Here is a 25,670-nt window from a genome sequence, read left to right as displayed (position 1 = left end):
TAGTCTCATTCCCTGGACAGGACCTCAGTTCAACTGTTTCAGCTGACATCACCCCTGAAATCTTCTGCGTCACTCCTTGGCTCGTGTTGTCCACCCTTAACTGCGTTTCAGAAGTTCTGGTTCCATGGAAACTGCTTCTGGTACTTTACCAAGATATCAGCTTCAAAATGCATGTAATAAGAAAACAAACTTAAAATTTGCTAGACTTTACATTAACTTACTTATGTATAGTGTGAGGCTAATTTTTCACTGGCCCTACCGTGAGTAGTAGCTGTATGCTGTTAGTGTTCCTGCTTATATTAAGGAGCTTCCTGAATAAGTTAGATGTTGCAGAGAGAAGTGGTTATCTATTTTCAAAGACTTATGATAAAAGAATATAATCAAACGATTTTATCTTTAATCATAGCAGTTGCAAATCTGTAACAGCATCAAGCACATTACATCACCTAATTTAAAGTCCAGCCTTCCTACAGCTCAACTAGTATTTTGTAAAGAAGGCTGAAGCTTCCAGCCTTTATTTTCACAGCTGATGAACCTATTGCATTGCTAGTAAGTCTCCCTACAGCTTTATAATTCTCCTTTTAAAATATACAAAAATAAAAATACAGTAATAAAAAATATTTCCTACAGTACTTTGATCCTTACTTGTGCTTGTAAGCTGCTCAAAATCAAGGCTGTATCAGTGAAAAAATGGAATATTTAATTATACCAGGAAGCAATTTTATATTTTGGCACTAGTCAATATACAGCAGAACATAAACAGACATTCTATTCATAAAAGTACAATTAAATCAGAAGACACTGAAAAGGCTGGTTAAAGATTTGTAAAGCCAGACGTTACTGGTAAGCTTTAAAGTAATTTGAGAACAAATCCCGTACAGCATATGCTAGAGCAAACTGAAAATATTTTCCAATAGGCTTAAACAATTTAATTTTTTTTTTAACTCTTAGTAAAAGCTGTACTTGTAACTCAGCTCTTGACTGCGTAGCACAGGAATAGAGAGGAAGACTTTTAAGGACTGGAACTGAGGCAGCTTCTAAAGCAGTTAGAAGAATTACTGTAGGTTCCTGTTCTTTCCCAACTGTATTAGGATAGCTTGATCAGAACTGCTGCTTAGAGATTGACACTTTTGTCTTTTATCCATAACAGCATCATTCTAGTCACTGTAGTATTAAATTTGGAAATTTTATTTTTTAAGAATGTCTTTTATGTAAAAAAGCCAAGGAGAGAAGCCATATTTGTACAAAAGCCTTGTACAAAAGCTAACAGGAAATATGGAAAAAACACCTACTGTTATTTTTTGGTTTTGGCTGTACGAGTTGCATATAACATAGATTTTAAAACATGATGATAATTAATGAAATGCATTTCAGAGCGTGTCCTCTCTCAAGCGAGATGAATTTTAGTAAATGTTCCATGCTTATGTTAGATTTGAACAACAAAGAGAGCAATGCATTTTCAGGACCATCAGAAGATATAGTAAATTGTCTATGAGGAATACAGCAGTGAAGTGTTATCAAGTCCTTCAGCTTCTGTACTGAACAGTTCAGAAACACGTACCAAGAATGTTAACTGAAATATATTTAACATATTATTGCAAGCAGTGCATTAGGGAATACTTAATCAAAATCAGTAAAACCCATACTGTATGGAATATCACTGTATATCTTTTTCTTGCATGCAGTGTAATAATGTGAATATGAGTGTTAAGTCTTGTTCAGTGGGGAGATCAGCTTCCCAAGGTAAAAGACAGTGATCATTAAAATCAAAATATTCTACAATGCTGTACTGCTGTATGCAGAGCCTTACTGTTCATTCTTTATCATATTTACAGTGCCTGATTCTGCAACAAATTACAGTAGTTTAATAACAAAAAGTTTTTCTATTGCACAGCTGGAAGCCAAGAAAAGTTCTGCAACATATCCACTGCAGATTGGGCCCTAAGTAGTTAAAATTGCTGAACTGCGCTGGTGGTGGTACTAAACATACTGTTTATTTTCCTGTACTCAGAGGCACCACTGGAATCCACCTTCCCTATTAGGATGTATATCTCGGAATGAAGTTACTCAGTGCCTGTGAAATAAAGTGTTTATAGTCACTCCAGATTTTTTATAATTTGTCACATTATATGGAGAAAAAAAATCAATCTATTTCTTAAGTTAATTGAGACAGACAATAGCTGCACACTTTCCCTCTCTTTCCAAAAGCCAAGCAGAGCATTTGCATGTATCTATGGGTTTGATTATTTTAAACAAGGCAGGGTGAAACCTGAAGAGTGTATTAGGCAGGCAAGGGGAAAGATATTGGTCCATTAGTCAGTAATACATTGTTCTGTGAGGGGGTCACAAACAGTGGTACCAGCTCTGCTCCTGTTCCCTATCACAAGGAGGGAAACTTGTTACTGCTCTTTATGCTACGTGGGTATTCTCAGCATTGCCAGTGAGAAAAAGTAAAAATTCATGAGGTAAATCTCAAGATTATATACATATGCAAATGCACATGTGTGTCCATACATGTACACATGTGTATTTTTATATATAAAATCCTACATTGGAGTTTTCTTTTTTTTCATATAATGAGCCTTGGGGCTTGTTCTCACTGAAACAATAGTTTGACTAAACTGCGCTTAGTAAAGCTCCTCTCAAGTTTGCCTAGCCTGAATGAGAGAAGCGGGGCTTCAAAGCAGTGGTATTTGGATAAGCAGCACAAAAGTTCACAGACTTTGTCTCATTACCAGCTCCAGAGCTGGCTCCACATTTATACACTGGCTTTAAGCCACACTGCGCTTACAAGCCAGCTAAAATCAAGAAACCAAATTTTTCTTTGGAAATCTCCCAGTTGTGAACTACTTGGGACTGCTCTTGCTAAAGGAAAGAGAAAGAAAACGTCAAAGATGGCCAGTATCAGAAGAATTATTGTTCTTTGACCAGGTTGCCCACTCTTAGGTTAAAAAATGAAAATGAGGAAGAAACAAAAAGAATAATTGACATTTTGAAATTTTCTGTGATATGTATGCCAAGTTCCGTCACATACAGAAGAAAATACTTGAGAGGGCACATCATCTTTTCATCCTATCAGAAACAGGGGAAAAGGGTACAAGGGATTGTAGGAGATTCAAGAGGGAAGACCTCTTCTTTCTTAGAGAGCAAAGACACCCATGGAGGACAATAAGAGAGGAATAAAGTAATAGATGTTGAGAGAAGCTGTTGAAAATGAGAAGAGGAGGAATGTGAGAAGAAGTAAATAAGAGAGAGAGGGAGATATACAGAGCTACTAACAAATGAAGACAGGCAGTGATATCATATTTCATATGGCATTGACTGAAGAAGGAAAGATAATGGCATGGCATAACACGTTCAGAAAGCTTCCATATATTCCATAGCTTCATGGTACTCCATACATCCACTGCTCTTACTCACTTGAGGGTTTTTCAGCTCAGGAGGGTTGACATTAGCATATAGGTATAACAGTATTGCTGAGATATCAGGAAAGGCCATGTATAATAAATGTTGGGCTTGGTTGCATGCATTCACATTTTTCATCTTGCAATGTCAGGTGCATTGTTTATGCACGTACTAGTAAATATTGTTAGAGATGCTGGGTGAGTCAGCTCTGCAGGGCCAGTGAGACTGAAAAACTTCAAAAACTCCTCCTTCTCCCTATCCCTCCTTGTGTGCCCCAGAAGAGTAAGCAAAATTTTCTGCAGATGTGCCAAGGATAGATCTCTCAAAAGTGAAGTGTACTGCTTTCACAGTCACTTTTCTGGTGATGGTGGCCCTTTTTGCTAAGTTATTTGAAGATGAAAGCAGTAATTGCCAGAACACACCTAAAGAGAACAGTACTGGGCCATTGTTTTCCAAATCAATAAACATTTCAAGAGGGCCATTTTTTTGTTTATTTGCTTTCTTTGTTAAAATATTTAGGATCCTGCTTTTACTCATTCATGGAAAATGGATAATGAATTTCCAAAACAAAAATGATCTGTTAACTCAGAAAAGAGACTATACGAAATACAGTAAGCCGTGCTTAGCGTGCCGTCTCATGCAAAAGCAAATTCTCAGTGATAATATTGGAGCAGTGATCTGTACAAAGTACAGATCCCAGTAATTTGGATGGTAAATGAGTGGCATTCTTGCTTCGAAGGACCCGTAATGTTGCATAAGCTCAAATTCAGTGAAGTCAGTTTATGTAGTGATTACTGACAGGGAACTTCCACAGAAGTCTGGGTTTCTCAGACCCCTGTTTATACGGTATGCAGTTACAGTACTGGGATAATTATATTGATTATTGGCTGTTGTTTCACTGCAGTATTTCAAAGTTTGCCTCAGTTTCAATGAAAAGAAAAGTGAGTTGCATCTGCTTATCTCAGAATAAACAAACAGAAGCCAAAAAAGCCACATATAGCTTCTTAAACATAAGATTGCTAAGTATATTATTTATTGTGTATGTAAAAACCCCACTGAACAGCTAAACTATTTTACCCTACTTTTATTGGAAATAACAGTAGATCCTCATCTGCCTCAGAGTTGACAGTTTGGTAATAGGTGGTAACGCAAAGTCACTACACAACAGGGCAAGAGTCAAAACCTGTTTTGTAGAAATGTGTTATTCAGTGTCTGGTAGTGAAGTTGCTTAGTCCACTTTACAGTGCTCTTAGTTTAATATTGACTGAAAAATTGAAAAGATTGGTAATAGGACCTCATTTTTTGACTGTTTCTGGATGGTTAACTAGGAACTCAGTGGATTGCTTGTTAATTTTCCTGGGCATATTAAAGAACGACATTCCTATAGCTCCTCAAATTTCTTGCACCTCTGTGCATTTGAATTTCAGCTTTTATTCCATCCTGTGGAATTTCAGTGTATTTTAATCTAGTTTTGGGGCTTTGTTGATACTGTTGTTAGTTGGTGTATGTGTTTATCTATAGTTATTTATTAAACTTCTCGTTATACTGATTACAGTATTGTGATTTTTTTCAGTGTACCTTGAAGATAGTTTTGTAAAATCTGGAGTGTTCAACGTGTCAGAACTTGTGAGGGTGTCCAGAAGTAAGTTAACAATTATATTTAATCATTTCCAAAATCTACTAAAATCAAGTGAAAGTTTTTTCTTTACCTGACTTTTTTTTTTCAAGATGTAAAATGTGTAGGAAATGCCTATCATTACAAAGAATTTTGATAGCTTTGTGCACAGTATTACAGTCTTCTTGCATACATTTGTAATAAAACACACAATAGTCCTTTTTTGTCTCTTCAGTTTTTAGAAATAAAATCGATCTATGTGTCCCTGTGCACAGTGTAATGGACTGTCAATAACATTACCATACCTAACAAAATCTTCTATTTTTTAGACTTTCAACTTTTTAAGGTTATTCTACACCTCCTTGGATTCTGCTAAACTATCTGATTATTCTTTTAGTTTGTTTTCTAATTGGTAGCTGCTAAAAGAAAATCATAGCAAGGATAGAAAGGATGACTAAATTAATATATCATAGGCTGGTCTATTTCTTTTTCTCATAGCACTTTTTATAATTGAATTTCTACTTACATTAACTTATTTTCGGCATCAGAAAGGTTATGCACGCAAGCATGCTAAGAACCCAAAAGTAACATCAATTTTAAATATGCTGGGACAGGTGAAGGTTTTATTACAGACAAAAAAAACCGAAATGGAAAGAAAGATCTCTTTTGTTGACATCTAAGAATCTGCTGTAATGCCATAGCATGAAAACAGTGCTTACTTTCATTTGACATTGCTTTCTGAGCACTTCTTTCATCCCTTTAATATCAATACGATTAAAGTATTTCTCTTAAGACTTCATTAAGAAGTGAACAAAAACATTTAAAAGTTGTGTTTAGTAGTGTCTGCAGTGATGACACAATATAATGCCAACATGATGACAGTTGAATGGTTCAGTAAAATCTCTTTTATGATGAGGCGAGGACAAAAACAGTGAGGCAGAAGTATCCAAAGCTATCTGTCCTAGATTTTGCAGAGGAGCTGATTCATGCCAGGACAGGAAGCTTAAGGAATGTAATTGACTTAGTGAGGCTTAGGATTTAACTATTGTTTTGTTTGCCATGGTCAAAAATGAAAATTATGTGAAATGCTTCAGCAAGATACTGAGCATTGTGGTCCTACAGTGTTAAGACAACTGTTATTTTTGTGCTTGCTGAAGATATGTTTTTTCTCATTTTAAGTAGCTGAGGATTTGTGTATATGAAATACAGGCTTTGCTTGTAGCTGACCAGTGGTTAAATATGTTTTAAAATATTTAGCCGTTAAAATTAAAAAAGGATTAATGTTATAGTTACCTTATGAAATCATATCTTCTGCTGCTGACTGTTAGACAGAATATACTTCTAATAATAAACTGCAAAGCATGTGGTTTTTGTGGGATTTCTTGCCATGCATTTGTTTAACCTCAAGCCGCAACAGAGTTATACTTTAACTGTCGGGAAAAACACAAACCTTCAGATACATTACACAACATGCAATTATTCTTTTAAGTGCCAAAGATAGTTAAAATGCGCAATACACAGACAGTGAACAAAGGTAAATGTGCCACAGCGTATAGCATATAATTTATTCTTGAAAAGCTAAAATTCACAGCACATAGACTCTGAAAGGCACGCAGACCATGTAAGGAGGTGAAGGTAACACTCGGTGAACGTGTGTTTGCGTGTAGGTGGTACTTGTGGCACTGGGTGAAAGAAAGAGGAGGCAGTACAATATACTGTCAGGACAGAAGGCTACTTTTAGTACAAAGCGGTTAACACTAAGGGAGGAAGAGTCTGTGCATCCCAAGTTTGTTCTTTCCAGTTATTTCAGTTGTTTTAATAAAGGATATAAAGGTTCTGCTTACAAACCTTGCCTCTTTCACTGTAAAAGTCATTCGGCAGAAGGCTCAACTTGGTGCCATCGCATGTGTTACTTCTTCACGTTTGTGATTCCATGTTGTCTGCTATAAAGACATTATGTACCACAGATACGTTGTCTGCATAATAACTGTTAAAGGAATTTCTGGGTACTGGAGAACTGGGTACTTATTTTAAGATATATAAGCATTGACAGAACTTGTCTGTACTTGGTTTCTGCAATAGGCAGAAAATTAGGTTCATGTAGGAACATCATGACATTTTTCCCAGTGTTAAAAATAAAAAGATTCTAACAAGATAGAAGATTATCTTTGACTCTTTATAATGATGTGTTTTTCAGCGCCTATAACCCAGGGGACTGGCGTGAACTTCCCGATTGGAGAGCTTCCGAGCCAGCCATATTACCATGATATGAATTCGGGAGTAAATCTGCAGAGGTCCCTATCCTCTCCACCAAGCAGGTAAAAACATGAAATAGATGCTAATGCACAGTAAGCTTTAATAGGGTGGGGAAAGCAATTCACAAATACTGTCAACAGCTTACTGTTTATTTTATGAATTTCTTCTGATTTTTTATGTAGACTGCTTATGTACCCTACCGTAATCTGTGTATGGAGATAAACACACACACGCGCGCGCACACACACACACACACACACACACACACACACACACACACGTTAAATAATCTTATAATTAGAAATTGTATCATTATAGTGAATCATTGCTATAGACATCACAGATGATAACTTCTGTCAGGTTTTGAACTGTTAACTAATGATCCACTGAGAAAACAGTTGTACATCCTGAACCTGCTGCTCAGTTGCAGAACAGTCTATCACCTTGGAGCCTGCTAGCAGTGCTTAGTGCTACAAGGCAAATCCAGGCACAGAAGCCATCTCTGACAGCACCTTCAGTCAGGAATTATGTGGACAGTGGGACAGCATTTAAAATAATTTTGATTTTTGACAGGACTAGAACATTATTCCCCCAGGAGCTAGTGTTTGTGAGCTATTTAATAGCTCATATCTCTGAATTTACTTTCATTGAATTTTCAGATTTACAGTTCACCCAGTACAGTTAAAAAGGATAGATTAATTCTCACATTATTGTATAGTAGTAGTAGTAGTAGTAATAATAATAATAATAATAATAGTAATAATAATTCATTTAAAGCCTTCATCATGGTTTCCTTTGGCAGTCTCCGTAGCAGCTTCCGTATGTATTGTTACGAAGAAACTTGACTCTCCTTCACTGTATTGAAGTGCTGCCTCATTTTATATAGTGTAACTTGAAATGTGGGCCTTTTGTTTTCAATTAAACTAATTTAAAATGAAAAGTCTTTGTTTCAAAATAGATCTCTTTGAAAAGCGTAGGATTTTGACCTGGTGAAATACAGTAAACTATTTCTCCCTTATTAACACATTCAGAAAAATTCCTGGTCTACCTGGGCTTTATTAGTAGCAGTTTTCCAGTGCTTTATTTTGCTTTCAGGAGTGCGCAATAGTGTTTGACCTTCTCATGGTACAAACTTTGTGTAGCAGGTTACAGGAACTGGTTTCTTGGTTGTTCAGCGGGATGCTGATAGACTTAGAACACTGCGAGCTTTTGTAGGGTGGCCGTTCCCACCACCTCTGAAATACAGGCCTGTGAAAAACATAAGTGCAGATCTGCATTACGCATTATTACATGACAGATTTAAAATCTGCTGTTTTTGTCCCTTTTATGCCCAGATTACTTTCTATTGAAATATTTGTTGAAACCGAAATAGTTTCTATACCACTACTAGCTGCATGTCGTACTCATGGCCAAATCTTCCATTTCTTCAACAGCAAAAGACCTAAAACTATCTCCATAGATGAGAATATGGAACCAAGCCCGACAGGAGACTTTTATCCTTCTCCAAATTCACCAGCTGCTGGGAGTCGGACATGGCATGAAAGAGATCAAGGTGAGTGATATCAGACCATTTTGCCTTCAAAGTATATTCAGACACACAGCAAAGCTCTGCATCCACCTTTCCATTATTTCAATAAAATGATGCTTTTCTGAAAGAATCGTAATTGTTCTGTGTGATATATATGTGTGCTAGTTTTATAAATGCAGTTATAAACAACAACCAAAGGTATAAAGTATGAACAATCACATAACAAGTTTTTCATCTCGTCCCTGCCTGTTGTTTGAAAAGATGTGTTGCAAGTGAGGTGCTTTATATTGTGTATGCTGTGATCATCGCAGAAGGTTTATGAGTCAAATTGTTTCAGTAAAAAACAAAATATCTGCATTCTGTGGTTGAGACAGGACTAGTTCACTCAACTTTTGTTTTGCAAAACATGATACAGAATTCTGTATGTGGATTTAGCCCTTGCTGTGTAACTCTGAAAGGGTCCAATAGGCCATTCTCTAAGGAGACCTCCCGTAGCTCTGGAGGACTATATCCATGGGCTGAAGTGTGTGGTTTTGCACAGTTGTGTTTTGGGACATCGGAAGCAAAGAACGTGTTTGTTCAGAGAAGAAAATTATGACTGTCAAAACAGAAAAATTAATTATCATAACTTCCCCTGATGTTAACTTGATGTTTTATAAACCTTCATGCTAGTATAGTCTTTTCCCTCGCCTTTGTGATATGAAAATATACTTAAATTTATGGGTGTTTGAACATTGTAGTGGTTAATGAACCCAGTGTTTGAGGTTCTGGAGCTCTCTGGAGAATATGTGAAATATGCAGCACAGTATGTAAAAGTGAAACAGAGAAAAAGATATGCAGTTTCTTCCTTTGCTGCTTCTGATGTTTGCCTTTTGTTTCTCCGTATACTGCTCACCATTCCTCTCATCACTTCAGTTCTGACTGACCCTTTGGGCTGCTCTTTTGTTATATTATTTTAGGCTTCTTCTTCTGCTTTTTTTGTTGTTGTTGCTAGGATTTCTGTTTTATCTCTGTGTGCTTGGTAGCGTGTGCTCAGTATTTAATTTAGCTGTACTTTATTTTCACATTTTGATGATACCTGATCTCCTTTAAATTTATTTTTACCTCCTGTCTGATTTGTGTTCTCATTAGGCTATTTCTCACATGCAACTCATTACACTATTTCTCTTGTTTTTTTTTTTTCCTTTATTTTTTCTGTACTTTCCTCTCCTGGGGTCTCCAATATTTTCTTGTTTTTATCTATGTTCAGCATACCCTGTTGAATTTTAGCAAATCTAGCCTGTAGTTTTAGGTAACTAAATTTAAGAACAGCAAAACAGCAGGACTATTTATCAGCTTCCAGAAACTGTCCTCTTTGTCCAAGATGTTCTCATCTGTGACTCTGGTCTGTTTTCTACGACACCTTTATTACCATTTTTCGTAAGAGACAGAACTATACCTCAACTGATTTTTTGTTTTTTAAATAAAATATTTGTGTGGGTGTGGGAAAAACAGCTGAAGTGGTCTCTGCATATCCCCACTTGTGAAATGAAGTCCTTCTCTGGTATGAGTGAGCTGTAAGGCTTTCCTAGAAAGGCAGTGCCTCTTGGGCTGCCCAAGCCCAAGTCCTGCTGAGACAGACTTTCACAGATGAGCTCTGCAGTCCCCAACTATCTCAACTCCTTTTTAGCTATTTGATCATTTTAGTTACAAAGAACTGTGCTCTCTGAACATTGGATTTCCTTGATTTTACCAGCCTTCTTTATTTCACGTTTATCAGTAGTGAATAATGCTATTGTCTGAGAGAGAATGAGAAGTGGGCTTGAATCAGTGTATTTTAAGTCATATAAGTCATATCTGGTTTTTTTTTTTTTTTTTTTGGATTGTGATGCAAGCAAGAGAATATCCTATCCTCCAGCGCTGCTGGGTGTAGTGAACCTGTATCATATCCCTGAACACTTGGCAGTGAGGTTATCCTTGAGACACTGTGAGTTATTTCATTTTGTCTGTCCTTAAGATGTTCTTCCATTCCTGTGAAGGGACAGGCATACCGCGGTCTGGTCTGCAAACCGTTAAGCTCGGGGGAGCACAAGCTTTTTGCACCTAAGCATTTATGCCTGGCTCTGATCAGGTTCAGAGTTTATCTTACTACGGAGGGAACAGTGTAAGGCAGTGACTGCTCAGTCACTCTTGGTACCTGGTCTCTTGGAGAACTGACATGGATAGTTCCTGGCGAATTTGTTCCACAGCTAGCTTGTTTGACGCTTGATATCATCTTCATGAAAGCATGTATCTATGTAAAGCTCCTTTCAGATGCAGAAGCTTTATCAGGAGCTGACATTTGTGAAAGCCTATATTGTGCTTTCCAATGCCCTACGTACAAAGATAATAGAAGGAAAAGCTCACAGAGGTTTTCTAGACCAGATAGATAGGTCGCTGGCACTACTTCCCTCTCTCCCATGGAGATCTACATTTAATATGAGGCTAGTCTTTAGTGAAACTAAGAAGAAGCCATTTGGGATTGCATTTGTGATCACCCACTGTCACCAGGGGATGTTTGTGTGGTCCCAGTAGGCACTGCGCTTCCAGACAGTGCCAAAAGGTCATCAGCACCAGAAATGTCAATCATCCCACAGTCATGAAATCTCTGTACCCACAAATGAGAATATGCAGAGGTATCACACTGATGAGTAAGTAGCTTCACTTTCACTCTGTTGCTCTAAAATTACACTAATGCAATTTTAACTTTTCTAAGAGAAACAAATTTGGAAGTAGAGGTAGAATTAAGATACAGCATTATGGATTTCGGCTGCATTGTCCACATTCTGAACCCAGTGGAGTAAAGTCTGAAACTTGTGACCTGAGTTGCATCTATTTTCTTCATCTGAATACCTATACTTAGTATGTTTTCACAGCAATAGAAATTACATAGATATTAAAGATTCTTTTACCATGAAGGTTATTCATGTCTTTGTTCAGCTGCATTTGCAAAGTAAGAGAAATGGGATGACAATAATAGGTTGGAGCTGGACATAGTGACAATAAAACAGCGACTGCTGAACCAGGTTTGAATAAACTGGTTAAGCTGGGTGTTTCATAGATGTCTAAGTGGCATCTAACCCCTTTGAGAGGCAAAGGAAATGGAACAAAGTCTAATAGAAACCATAGAAATATATTGGCATTAAAAATGTGGTAGGTGAAAAATGGAAGTGGTATGGCTTAGCTTAGATCAACCTTTTATTGTTGTGAAAAATAAATATTACATGGTTTAGCAGGTGAGTAGGCCTCAGGAGAGGACACTGTGTGAGTGATCCTGTTGTAATCCTCACGGGTCCTACGACTTTGCAACCATATAAGCAAGTACCAGGAGGGGCTGGAATGTGACTATGGGAGAATTTGCGGTTAGGCCAGGATGTGGCCGATGGGAAACTAAGAAAAAGAAATCTAACTTAACTACAGTAAAATCTTCCTCATGCCACACGCTACTTTCAGTTGTAAAACTCCAGACTTTGTCCTTCTACAGTTATCAGTCTTTTTCCTGTTATACTACTTCTGAATATGTATTGATAAGACTTCCAAGTTGTTGTGTTTTATAGTCTGTTTCAGGAGTTGGCTGTTTGAAGATGCAATTCTGAGTAGAAGTGAGTAAGCGTATCTGAAAAATAGAAACTATATATGGCATTTTATTGGTCAAAACCAATCTACAAAGGATTATGACCGGCAGTTTTATTTTCCTGTGTACTAGAATTGTCCTGCACGTCATTGCCACAAACATTTGTCATTCTTGTCAGCTGTCAGCTAATTTGAACTATAGTTAGAACTATGTGTTTCTGATATTAACACATGTATTCTGATACAAAAATATAAAAACTCTAATTTTAACCAGAATTAGTATTAAAAGTAAATTTTATTTTGTATTTATCAAAATTGGTTTATAAATATTTATGGAGAAAACAAATGCTTTTGAAGCCATATTTTCTTGATGGCTTACTTCATTGGCTTGAGAAAATTTGTGAATATTTTAAAATTATATGTAAATACAGAAACATATATGACAGTTACTAGAACAGATTAAAAAATATTGTCATAGATTTACAATCTTTTTGAATTTTTATACTTTTAATGGTTATGGCAACAGTCTGTAGTTTGTGCTGTTCCTGCTGCTACATTTAAATAGTTAAGGTGTATAACTCTATTTCCATGACTTTTGGGAAAAAAAAGTGAGATCTCCTTCCTGCAGAGCAAATAGACAAATAATTATAATTGCAAAGATTTCTCTTTTATCTTCTCCCAATCATAAATCTTTCAAGTAGCTAACCATCCTCCAAAAACCCTGAAGCCTAAGAAAGTGCGAAGTTTTCCATCAGGATGTTCATTACTTAGTAAATCGAGTCCTAATATTGCGTTTAGGAGTTCAATTTCTGTGCCTGCAAGATCTTGTGCAAGTTGTTTATTCTTTCGTGCACCTCAGTTTTTCCACTTGAATGTCTTTTTAATTTCAGTATTGTCTGGATCACATCTTAGCTACATTTTTACCAACTGGAGGTAATATCTGAATGTAAAAAGTTGCATGCTGTAAACCTCTGTCAGCCTTCATTTTCCAGGTTGCTATTACTGAAATCTGTACATATTTCTGCATAAAACAAAACTGTTTTCCTGCAGTAGAGTCCTAATACTTTGTGAAACAGATTGAAATTGCTGCACAGTTAAATTTCCTGAGTATTTTTGAAATTCTGGGCAGAATTAAGTTTAGTTTAGTTTAAAAAACACCAAGAAACACTTTCACATTTGGAAAAGAAAATTGCTAAAAAAATTAACAAAAATATTAGTGTTATGGATAAAGCAACCATAGCTAAAAGGCAAGGAAGAGTTGGTGAACTTGATTTATTATCTGGTAAGTAAAGCAGATACTTTTTCCTTAACTGATAATCAGAAAGGAATACCTGAAGAATAGAGCACAGTGTGTGCACCTGTGACTTCTCTTCTGAAAGCTAGCTTAACAAAGTGCATTGACACAATCTCAGACAAGTTCAGTAGTTGTCCTTGAGACCTGTTTTACAGTTGTAGTGTTACAACACTGGGTGTATTGTAAATAAATAAAACGGGCATTATCAACAGTGCTCGCTCTCATGATAAAGGCGAAGAGATTCATGTGGATTTCTGTAGTAGTCAGGTGTTTAGAAGTGCTGAATATCAATATACAATGAAGTGAATTTTAATTTTACAGTTGCTTCATCATGTTCCCTATCTCACACCTCACCCACCTCTACCAACAGTCAAGAGTCAAGATGCCAGCATACCATTAAAACTGAACCCGCGGGACCCCCTTCACCCGTTGACTGGCCAGCAGCTGTTGGACCCTCCACTCCTCAGGCCCCGGCCCCCTTTGCTGGATACCCCTCCTCTGGACACTTGTCCCCTTTTGCTCTCTCCCCACCTGCCGGACACTCCTTCCCCATTGGGGTCCTTCCCGATGGCTCTGTCCTGGTGAGGCCTTCTTCTCACGGACTCTCACAGATGGACGTGCTCATTTCCGAAGTGAGGGAGCTAAAAGAGGAAGTAGTTAATGCGGTCCAGGAGCTGAGAACGGTAACAGATCACCTTGGCTTTTTAGTGGCCTGTGTTGGACAGAGTGCAGGATTTTTTCCAGCTCCTGATGCTTCTTCCGAAGGCTAAAGCTTTAGAAACTCATAGTCTCCATCTAACAGATGAATTCATCTTGAAAAGGTTTACCTTGATGAATATCTGTTAAATGTGTTTCTATGTTTTTGGCTCAGTCTGAGTTCTCAAAATCCTTGTATGTCAAAGCGTGTTTTAAAGTGATTTATGTCTTGTTAGTAACCTGTTACGTCTACCTTTGTATTTTTTTTTAGTATTTAAAAATACTCTTTAATCAATTGTATATACACACATATATAAACACACATATATACGTATACATACCTTAGGGAATCTATCTGAATTTTCTGTGTTTTTAACAAGTTTATTATGTGCACAGTAGTCCAGTGCCGACTCTTGATCCATTTTCCTAGCGTCAGCAGTCTTAACATTCTTAAAGTAAGAGGTACTTTTCACCAAGAATAACTTTCAAGTATGTTTCAAGAGAAAATTCTTAGTTGTGGCTTCTCTTCTGTGGCCTGTTGGCAGCTGTGTTGCTCAAAGTGGCATCATGGTAACACTAGCATTAGCAAGAAAGACTTGTCTGGGAGGCTGCAAATTCATCTTTCGTATTGGCTGAGAAATCATAAGTTGGTAGTAACCAATGAATGGCTGTTACATCTGAGTTTTTAAAATCAGTATGTCTACCATGTTAGTTGAAATAAATGTAAAAGGAATTGGTTTACTTTAGGTTTCCATAGTGTCAATTTTACAAGAAAACATGCTGGCATTTGAAGTGAGTTAAATATTACTCTCATTATGAAAAGTACTTTCCTACCCTTAGAGCTTTAAAAGCACTAGGTTTTGAAAAATATGTGAGAGAGCTTTCAAAAGCATCTTTATTTAAAAAGGCAGAGAAGAAGAAAAAAATCCATGAACAGGACAGCAAAAATACTACCTTAAAATGAGAAAAGTTGCTTGTACATCAAGGATGTTTATATCCTCCCTTACTAGGTGAGAATAAAGTTAACTGCTAATAAAGTTATACTCTGTACAAAAATAAAAAAACAGAGATAGTATCAGTTTCCTCAGCAAGCATAAACGGAGATGGCGAAACAAAAGTGGTGGTTACAGAAAAAAAAAAACCAAAAACCTTGGGATGCCAATGACCCTAGAATTTCATCAGAGATCTGAATTCTTCTGTGTTTAGAATAGCTTTAGACCAATTTATAACTTATTTATAATTTCTTGAAATATTCAGAGTAGTAGCTAATGGTGTTTCTACTTTGGGCAGAGTAAGATCCTGAGTTTTCCTTTAGCCCATGCACATTGCAGAGTGAATGAAGATTAATGCAACATTTGAAAATATAGACAGAAAGAAAGACAGAGATACAGAAGAAAGTATACAAAAAGGTTTGATTTTTTGCATTCCTCAAAATGGCTGTTAATTGCTTAATAAAGTCATTGTAACAAAATCTTATTATAGGTTCTTTGTCTTTTATTTTCAAAAGTATATTCTGATGAGGCCTATTATTTAATATTTTGCATGTGTGGTTAGTAAGTTGAATGCGCTCAGGGCTAGTGTATGCATCTCCCATGTATCAGTGGAGAGTGTAAGTGCGAAAGGATATTCTTCATACATATGTACTAGCCCTAGTTCTGTGAAGATCTTTATACTGTGTCAACGTCCTGTTGCCTTGACGGTCAGCCTGAATGTCCTTTAACTGAAGGTAGTGGTACAATGCGTATATGAAAGCGATATTTGGCTCAGGGGCTGTTATGTGTAACTGTCTTATTCCAGTGTTGGTGAATGCTGGTATTTTTGAAAATGATCAGATCCCTTTTCCTTCAGAAATTGTGGAAAAAAAACATAATACAGTATGACCTGACTTATATGGTGCAGGATATCATGGGTTACCAAAAGAATTGGTATTTAGCGCCCCCTGAATCATAGATGTCTGCATCGTCTTTTCACCAGTCGTGGCACATTCATGAGATGGAAAAAAATGAATTTAGCTCAAACACTGCGGCTTTTGTAGGTATATCTCTTTTCATCTTTACTTAAAAGATATTCTGTTTCTATGCTATATACACTGATATATTTGAAAAGGTTTTCTTCCCTTTAGTGCTTTCCTGCAAACCACATCAAACTTGTTCAAAGTAGTGTGTTTGAGTGAGAGCTAATGATTTTATCTCAGTTCCAAACCGTTCCCCAGATGGATCTATAATTGAATTAATGCTTCACACCTATTAAATCATCCTAGACTATTACAAATATAGGCTATAACAGCAATAAAAAGGAGATGCCATAACCTAAGTGCGTCTAAATCAACACCTTCCCTTAAATTATTTCATCTCAAATGCCTCTTTAATCTTATTACATTCAAAATCATGAATATTTTTCTATCTTTTGCAGTTAAGGTTACAATATTGATTTCTTTTACTAGGCCAAGTTCCTTGGATTATCAGCATTAATAAGATGCTGTAGTTATGCAGTTTTCCTTGGAGTTTGGATGTCTTTCTGTAGGATAATTTAATAAAAGACTAGAGTGTACTCTAAAGCCGGTATAATGTGTTTGGCTTTTTAATTAGATTTTCCCATAGTCTCCCCTAATGCTATTTTTTCATGGATATCTACTGCAACTAAATCTCTTAACAATGATTCTTCGATGATGAAGTGGTCCAGTCTGTTTCTGAAGTGTAGAAGTAAAACAGAAATGTAGTCAAGTACCTAAAGTAGCCTGAAGTAACTGCCTGAGGGTTATTTATATCAGTTCAGAGTACTTTGTGGCCTCACAGGGGTTTGGAAATGACAGTAGATTTCTATTGCAGCACATTTTCAATAGCAGCAGTAAGTATCTTTGGTTTGACACTTTCTGCCTCTCTTTCTGAAGGGGGCGTTACTCCTTGTGGCATCTAACACGTGTCTCGCAGGTGGCCACCCGTTGAGCGCTGAGCTGCTCCTGAGCTGGTCCGTCCCCTTGGGTGCTGTGCTGCTGCAGAGGTGGCTGCACGAACTGAGTACAAAGTTCTGGGAAGCTGTGATCAGGCAGGGGCTGTGGGGGTGAAGTTGTGCCCAGCCGCCCCGCTCATGGCTCGCCGTGGTGCCGCCGGGGATGTGGCCGCCTCCCTCCGGCTGCAGCCCCTGATCCCCGTGCTCCCCAGGGGTGCAATGTGTCTCCTGGGCGTTCGGCATGTGGCACGTGGGGTGAGGAAGGTTGGCCAGCTTTGTGCCGGCAGAGTGATACGTTGAGAAAAACGGTATTTTTCTCCTCACTAGAGACAGCGCAGTTATCCTTAGGAAGTCACGCTGCATAACATACTTATAACACTTCCAAGCTTCCCTGCTAGATTTACCGCTACCTTTAGATGAAGAAGTAAGTTTTCAGTCTTCAGGATGGGATATCTGGCGGAAAAGGGTGCAGAATTACTGCCTGCTGCTCTTGCAGGATCGTTTGCTGTAATTTCAGCCTAATCTTAGCGGGAATAAATGTAAATTTAAGCAGGAATAATCTCCTCACTGTGGCAGTTAATTACTTACGTGCCATGTGGCAGTGTCAAACAATGGTTATGGGATTAGGTCTGTACATCCCATCCTACTGTAAAACATCTTTTGACTTTACTTTGGGGCATGGGGTCTTTTAATGTGTATATAATCAATAGCAGTACTCCAATTTGACCTTCAAATTTTCCTCTTTTTCCTAATTGATAAACGGGCTTTTGTTTAACCTGACAAATTAAAAAAACAAATATTAATTTTAAGAAATGTGTATGAAGGTTTCCAAATACCCGCACTTAAATAACTGCGCTGGAATTACACTTTTCAAATGCTAGCATACGTATTTTTAAAATTCTGGGAACTATATTGAATTATTTTACTTTACGTTCATAAAAATCAAGATAATTTATAATATAATGAAAAAATTCAGTTGTCGATCTTGATGCAGTTAATCACACACAACAATAAAAATACCCTAAGACTTGTTTGTGCAAGAGACCTTTTTAGTTTTCCTAATATCCTGGGAGATATAAGGGGCTTGGAGAGACAACACTTCTATCTTCTATCCGAACCCCTCTCTATATATGAAAAGAAAATCATCAAGGTTAATACATCCCATAAAATGTGAGGTTTGGACAAAGCAGAAGACTGGCAATGGAAGTCAGTACTCTGTGAGTTTGCTTGTGGGTAAGGTGGAGAAGAATTATATGTTTTCTCCTTCTAAAAGATTTCTGGCTCTTACAGTGTTTTGATAAGCTGAAATTTCTTAACATCACTCATTTCCCTTAGATATATCAATACTTTTTGAGCATTAGAAATAAAATAATGAAATTTATTCAGAAAGTTTCAGAGAGAATGAACAAAGAAGTAATTCAGTTGTTGTAAAAAATTTATTTGTGTATTCCCATTGTTTCTCTGAATTGTGATATTGTCGTAGTGTTTTGCTCTCCAGCTTGCAGGACTGAAAATAGCACTGAAGAACGCTCTCTAGTTTCTCTTCTTTGATCTTTCACCACTGATCACGAAACATAGCAGAATGAAATATTTTACCTGCTGTGAAATGGCAAAGCAGCGCAACAAAGTTTTTGATTAGCCTTGGGGAAGAAGGCTGGTAGGAAAACCAGTGTCATGGTCTGATAGACTGGATTGCTCAATATTGGAGGTATGCCTGTGAAAATAACATTGGAGTGCAGTAGGTTGATTTGAAGATGGGAGATTACCAAATGCTTTTCCATTGAAATATAAAATATGCATATGTAAAATATTTTTCTACACTTGATGTAGAAGCAAAATTAATATTGAGATCAGTTTTTTAGACTTGAAGAGAGCATCTCTCTTCAAACTTTCACCCAGACTGCTCCTTAAATTCAGAACACTCACAGCTGCTATGCAATATGTGTATATATCTTCATCTAAGACATCACGGTTTCTCTCAAAAGAGGATGCACTTGATTCTTCACACTGAGAGCTGCTACACGTGTCTCGGAAAGTCACCAAACAGAACCGATCTGGAGTGTTTTGTTGATTTTCCACTCTGGAAAACATTGATTACCAAAATGGATTTTTTCATGGAAATAAACCAATCTTTTCAATAAAAAGTGTTAGGAGGGCTTCTCTCTGGTCCGAGATAAAATTTATGGTGCAGGAAGAACAGACTGCAGATTAGCTAATAAGCAGATAGTTAGGGTACAGACTTGGGATGTGGGAGAACCAGATGCGAAGCTTGATCTCTGCCTGATGCTGAACAGGAGTACAGGCAAGCGCTTCACTATTCCAGGCTTCGAGTATCCCAGGCGTCAAGCTGTTCAGGTGCATTTGTCTTTCCCTACCATTTATTTATAAAAAATGTTACAATTTCTTTTTCATAATGAGGAAAAATAAATTAAAATGTTTTGGCTTCCTGCATTCTTGGTTTCCATGCAGCCCCAGTGCTAAGTCTTTGGGACAGACCTAACAATATATTTTTAAATCTATAAGGATGGTAGCTGCACTTTAAAGTCACTCAAGTATCAATATTCTGTGTTAAGTGTGTTACGAAGGCGCACAGAAGAGAGAGATGCTGAATGCTTCCAGTGTTAAAGGAGATCGGGCTCAGCACCTCTGAAATTTGGTTACTCTGAGCAGATTTGTTCTGATAGTTCTTCACATGCACTGGTATAAAGCAAAGCTAATTCTGCTGGGCACAGTGGACATGAGTCATCATCATCTTACAGCTATCTGACGTGAATTCAAAATTGTACTAAGATTTTATGTGTGTTTTGCACAATTGTGCCTACCACACATGGTGAGGCAATGGAGCGTGAGGCCCACCTGAACGTGATGTGTGTAGTATACGCTAGCAGCAGAAATTAAGCCAGATATAGTGCTTCTGGGAAACGACTGATTTCTTTAAAACTGTAGCATGAAGAGGTGTCTCTTATAGCCTGTGAGTAATGTAATGGACCCCATCGTTTTCCTCCTTTCACTACAGTTGTATAAACAGTACATTGAACATGGATTTATCTTGATTTCTCTGGAGGCAAAGCTACACTAATGAGTTGTAAATGAATCGTAACAGATTGCTGTCTACAAGAGCATACCTTGTAAAGAAAGACTGGTGAAATTAAGCTGTAGAAAAGATATTAATAGGAAGAGATAAAGAATGAACTGGATTAAAACAGATTTAAAATTTGTTTATTCTTTATTTCTTCTTATTCTGATACTCTGCATGCCTCATGAGAAGAAAGAAAAGCTACCGTGTGGTGGGGTTGCACAAGAAGCAGATTGGGGGTCCAGAAGTGGGCAGGTGGATGTTTGAACTTGCCCTGGATCACTACTGGATTCCAGTAAAATTCTTCTGACAGGTGGCTTGCTGTTCGTTGTGACACCTATCCAGGGAACTACTTGGATGACAAGCTGCTTCAGACTGAGGAAGAGGGTCTTTGCTTTGATGAGGAAATTGGCAAAACTCATGTCTCATTAGTGTTTCCTAAGGTTCTTAGGAAGTGAACAGCATTTTAATTAAAGGCTGACGTAAACATGTTTCTGCACACTTTCCCTGCAGCCTTTTATCACATTAGAATTGATCAAAATTGTTGCCTTGGGCTGTCTTGAGCAGATATACATCTGGAGCACCATTTGTGCAAGCTGCTGATGAGCAGGCTACATACACTGAGCTTCACAGCAGCACTGCTCTGCCTTCCTATGTAGGTGGGGTTACCTTGTTGGGAGATGAGATGATCTAACCCTTCTTATTTGCATGAACTTATATATCTTTTATGTGATGCTCTAAAATTTATGCCATCTGGGTGCATACATACTCTATCTCCATGGTAATATTAGAATACAGGAAAGAGTGATCTGGAACAGCACTGGGAATTTTTTGTAAATGTAATCTGTTTTTTGCATTTGCAGAAAGTTCTAGGCAGAACAAGACATGGTATCATCTGATTAATGTTGACCTTCTGATAACTTTGTCCAGCTGCTTTTGGCATCTTTCTGCTCTTCATGTATACGTAGCATTTTTCAAAAAATCTGAAAATAAATCACACTGGAAGCTGTTTTATTTTCATTCTCAAAGCAATAAGGATTGGCATTTCATTCCTGAAACTCTGACACAGACATGAAAACAAATAGCCTATTTTTGTGACCTCTATTTGTCACTCATTATGTAGTTATCAGTATATAATTAAGCTGTATGTAGCAACTAGACTATATCTCATAATTTGAAAAAAGTAGATATGTTTCAAAATGAGAACAATATACATTGTCTGTTTTGCTGAAGCTACTGGCGAAGTTATATGAAGTCTCACTGTCACCTTAACTCATTCTGCTTTATTTAAAGACACTGTTTTCTTAGGAGCAAAATTAAAGACAGTGAAAAACTGCTTTGCCTTTTTGTGCCTTTTTTGTTTTTGTTTTTGTAACTGGTTACTCTACAAAGAAATGTAATTTGTGTGGTTTGTTACTAAAGCTACAAACCTACTCTCTTGGTTAAGAAGGAGACCACTGCAGTCTTTCTTCATAACCTATACAAACAGTTTTTGTTCTGGGACCCCTGTAGGCTGCATCTGTTATTCCACTGTGAATAGGACATAAATGCTCCATTATGATGTCAGTGCATACAAAGGGAGAACAAGAGGTGTGTGTGTGTGGGGGGGGGGGGATGAGGGGAGAAATAGCTCTCTGAATTATTTCACAATGTGAAATATATTGTTTTAACAAGGAGGCTACTACATTTAAGCCATGATATTTTGAAATTGCATATGCTCTGTATGACACATTTCTGAAAATAGTTTGTGGTGGTCTGCAGTGTAGTGTACATTAAAAATCCTGTTTTGGCAGGTAATGAATATTTTTCTGGCAGTGCTGAATTTTGTATTACTGACTACCAGTGGGCATTCAGCTTGATGAGGAAATGATCTCTGTAGTAGAAGCTCATTGTATTTGCTTTGCAATTTATACTGCCTTGTATATGCTGACTACAATTACATTTTTTCTGTAAAGTAGGAGCTGGAGAAAAGACAGTTTTAAAGCAAGATGCTAGAGTTACAATAGTCACCAATCCTCTTTTCTGTGAAGTCTTTTCAAATGAGTGATGCCACTGGGGGGCTAATGGATACTCTGATTACATTGCACTTCATATAGCATTCTTCTTTCAAGCAATTAAAATATTTTGGTTTCGAAAAACACAACAGTCCTTGCTTGTTTAATGAAGTAAGTCACTAACCAAATTAAATCTCTGTTGCATTCCAAAAACCCGCTCTGCAGACTTGTGCAGAACTTCAGGAGCTAGGCAGTATTTTCTTCCATGAGGTCTTTTACTGGATGCGGGCTTTACACAAGTGAAAGAGCCTTCGCCTCCAATGCACGGTTTGTTTATTCCTTGGGGAGAATTAACTGCAGTACTTCTAATTAGGAATTAAATTAAACTGTTTGTGCAGCCTCTCTTTTGCGATACTCCATATGTGGTATTAGCAAACTCAGCCCCCCCACCCCCCCACCCCCTAAAATTTTATCATGGTATTTGGTTACTGATAAGTTCTGTGACAACTTTTGATGGACGCAAAGTGATAGTGGAAGGCTGTAACTACAAGCTAGCAGGCACTCTGGAGTGTTTTTGCAGAGACACACTGTGCACACAGAGACCCCCCAGTACAAAGACAACAGTTGGTTAATTTTGTCGAGTGGCATTTCTAAAACCAGATCACTACTGTGGAGGGGTGAGAAGTTTCTTGCTCTTAGATGAAACTAGAAACTTAAAGGAAGAAGCTGGGCCTGTCATTTGAGCAGAAAATAAAAACATAATGAAACGTTTGAAAACCATTCCAGAATTAATGTGTCTTTTATCATGGGATGCCTATGCAAGACTCAATTTAAAAAAAGCCATTTTAAAAAAGGAGTTCTGTAGCACAGCAGAATAAATGATGCTTACTGAAACTGTAACTGTTTAGTAACTTTGTCTTTGCTCTCTGCTGATAGAGTGAAAGAAATAAAATATCCCTCCATTTTCTCCATCAATGACAATTTATTTACCGAATTTGTCTCAGATGGCTTAGAGGTGCCTCTGCCAGCACTCAGTGCCCTTGATGAGAATGTAAAATTGCAGCAGATCGGCATAATAATAGCAAAAAGAAAACATGGTAACCTTTGCCATATCTCTTAAAACTGAATAAGCACACAACTGAGGCAAAGCTGTTCCTTGCTTTCACTGAATGTTTCCCAGACTAACAGTCGCTTTCTCAGCAGCCTTCTCAAAAAGGGGAGCTGTGGGGGAGTCGGCAGGTTTAGCTGTGAGGCTCAAGGGGCGCGGGGAGTTGCAGGGCAGGAGCGGAGGGTGCTGGCGATGCTCTGGGTCTGGTGTCGGCGCCTCTGCAGACCTTGGCTGAGAGCAAGTGGCAGAGAGGCAGAGCGGTCCCTCAGCACGAGGGGTCCTGCCTTAGGTACGGCTTTTGGGGTGAAAAGGCACACTTAAGGTACAGCCGGTTCAGCAAGCACTGGATAGATTTGCTTTTGGTAGGGCACCCCCGCTTCTGAGCGTGGGCCTATCTTCACCTTCCAAAACGATTTAGTGTCCCCAGGAGTAGCACAAAACAGTGTATTGATATGAAAAGTGCCAAAATCACTTAAGGATAAGAGTAGCGTGGCCCGTGTAGAAAAGTCAGCTGCAACATGGCCCCAGTCCAGTGAAGTACTTATGAAATGAGCTTTACTTTAAACATGAGGTAGTCCCATTGATTTGAAATTGATCCCATATACGATGCTGATGTATGTCCTAAAACAAATAAATGTTATAATTAACTCTGAAGTAATTTAATTCAATGTAAAGTACACTAAAAGTTTTTAAATTAATTTAAGCTTTCAGAAAGAATAAAATTACTTCCTGAAATACCAATAAGCCTATGTCATAGAAATCATTCATTTGTCACTGCTGTTGTGTTACCTTCCTGCAGGGAGCTCTAAAGAGATGTTTTGCTGATAGGGAAACTGGAAGGAAGAGGTGGGAAGGCCCTCCTTGAGACATGGAAAATATGAAAGAGAAATTTAAGTATCCTTTCTCCTTAGGAAGGTTACATTGTTTCACTACCGTTTTGGGGAGGGCGAGGGATGGGTTTTGAAATAACAAAATAGTAAATGCCCTAAAAAGGCATGTGTATGGCAGTTACCCTACACACCTGATCGAAGGTGTTCCATTAAAAAATACAATAAGGAATATGCAGCTGTTGAAGGAGCAGATGATTTGGTGATGTTCTGTAGAACTGAAATGTGGCTAGGGAGGTTCTGAAGGCGTGTATTTCTTCACTGTTTGGCTTGTCTGGTATGCGAGGAATGTAGTTTCTGTTTTGCAGGACAAAGACCACTTAATGGATTATTATTCATTCTCAAGTTGGAAGGCAATGGTTTAAAATTAGTTCATTGGTCACAGGGGAGTTGGGTCACCAAACAATATTTATGTAAGAATTGTAAAAATAAATAACCTTGGTTTCCAAAATGATGTGTCCTGAGATGTGACACAGGGCTTGTCAGCTGATGTCTCTCTTCTGTTGTTTTTCTGTTGCAGATATGTCGTCTCCTACAATGAAGAAACCTGAAAAGCCTTTATTTAGTCCTACATCTCCCCAGGATTCTTCACCAAGACTGAGCACTTTTCCCCAGCATCACCACCCAGGAATCCCAGGAGTTGCACACAGTGGTGAGGGCTATGGAGGAGGAAGAAATGCCTCCCTTTTGTTTGGTCTCTCCTCCTTTCCCACAGTCTGATAGTGATGCGTTTGTGTACGTTTTCTCGGAGACCTGCTACCAACTATCTTACTCTTGAGAATGGAAAGGGAGAAAAATACATTGCAGAGGCTGAGATATCCTTGCAGGAATGCCCATTAAACTCGTCTCGGGTAGCTTGACCGTTGCAAGTCACTGGAAAAAACTTAGGATAGCCAATGACTAAAATAAGCTGCAAACTGCATGAAGAAAGTAAAAGAGGAAAAATCATCCTAGTCTTCTCCTTCCACTTGCACCCTGTTCTGTTATTGTTGCTGTAACTGTGTTGTATTTACATGCCATAGTAGGTAGAATTTCATACATAAAGGAAGTCACAATCACGCTGAATATGCGATACAATGAAGTAGGTAACACTGCTTCTTTTAAATGGTATCTAGGGAGGTTGAGTCCTGATAACTATTTTTCATCCTCTATTTCCTCAAATCCGTAATGAAACTTCACTTAAAGTGAAGAAGACCCTTTCAGTGTGATGGTCTGCAAGTTATCGTGAGGGCTTATCAGGAATAACAGGAAAATTCCAGCAGCATGGTCTG

General features: G+C 37.8%; 1 protein-coding gene across 3 annotated transcripts in view; it reads left to right on the top strand.

The window, feature by feature from the left end:
• Positions 1-25,670, top strand: part of NFIB (nuclear factor I B) — a 174,279-nt gene that overhangs the window by 104,577 nt on the left and 44,032 nt on the right. For 2 of the 3 annotated variants that reach the window (XM_068928890.1, XM_068928891.1), the window contains exons 4-7: positions 4,979-5,047; positions 7,218-7,338; positions 8,710-8,828; positions 24,920-25,051. In XM_068928890.1, the coding sequence (XP_068784991.1) occupies positions 4,979-5,047; positions 7,218-7,338; positions 8,710-8,828; positions 24,920-25,051 (441 nt within the window). Of the gene's footprint in view, positions 1-4,978; positions 5,048-7,217; positions 7,339-8,709; positions 8,829-14,010; positions 15,862-24,919; positions 25,052-25,670 lie in introns of those variants that run through there. The other variant, XM_068928892.1, reaches the window with a different exon arrangement.

Source organism: Struthio camelus, chromosome Z (genome assembly GCF_040807025.1).
Source record: "Struthio camelus isolate bStrCam1 chromosome Z, bStrCam1.hap1, whole genome shotgun sequence".
Lineage (NCBI taxonomy): Eukaryota > Metazoa > Chordata > Aves > Struthioniformes > Struthionidae > Struthio > Struthio camelus.
Note: the sequence above shows the minus strand (reverse complement) of the source record. Positions and strands in the feature narration are given on the sequence as shown.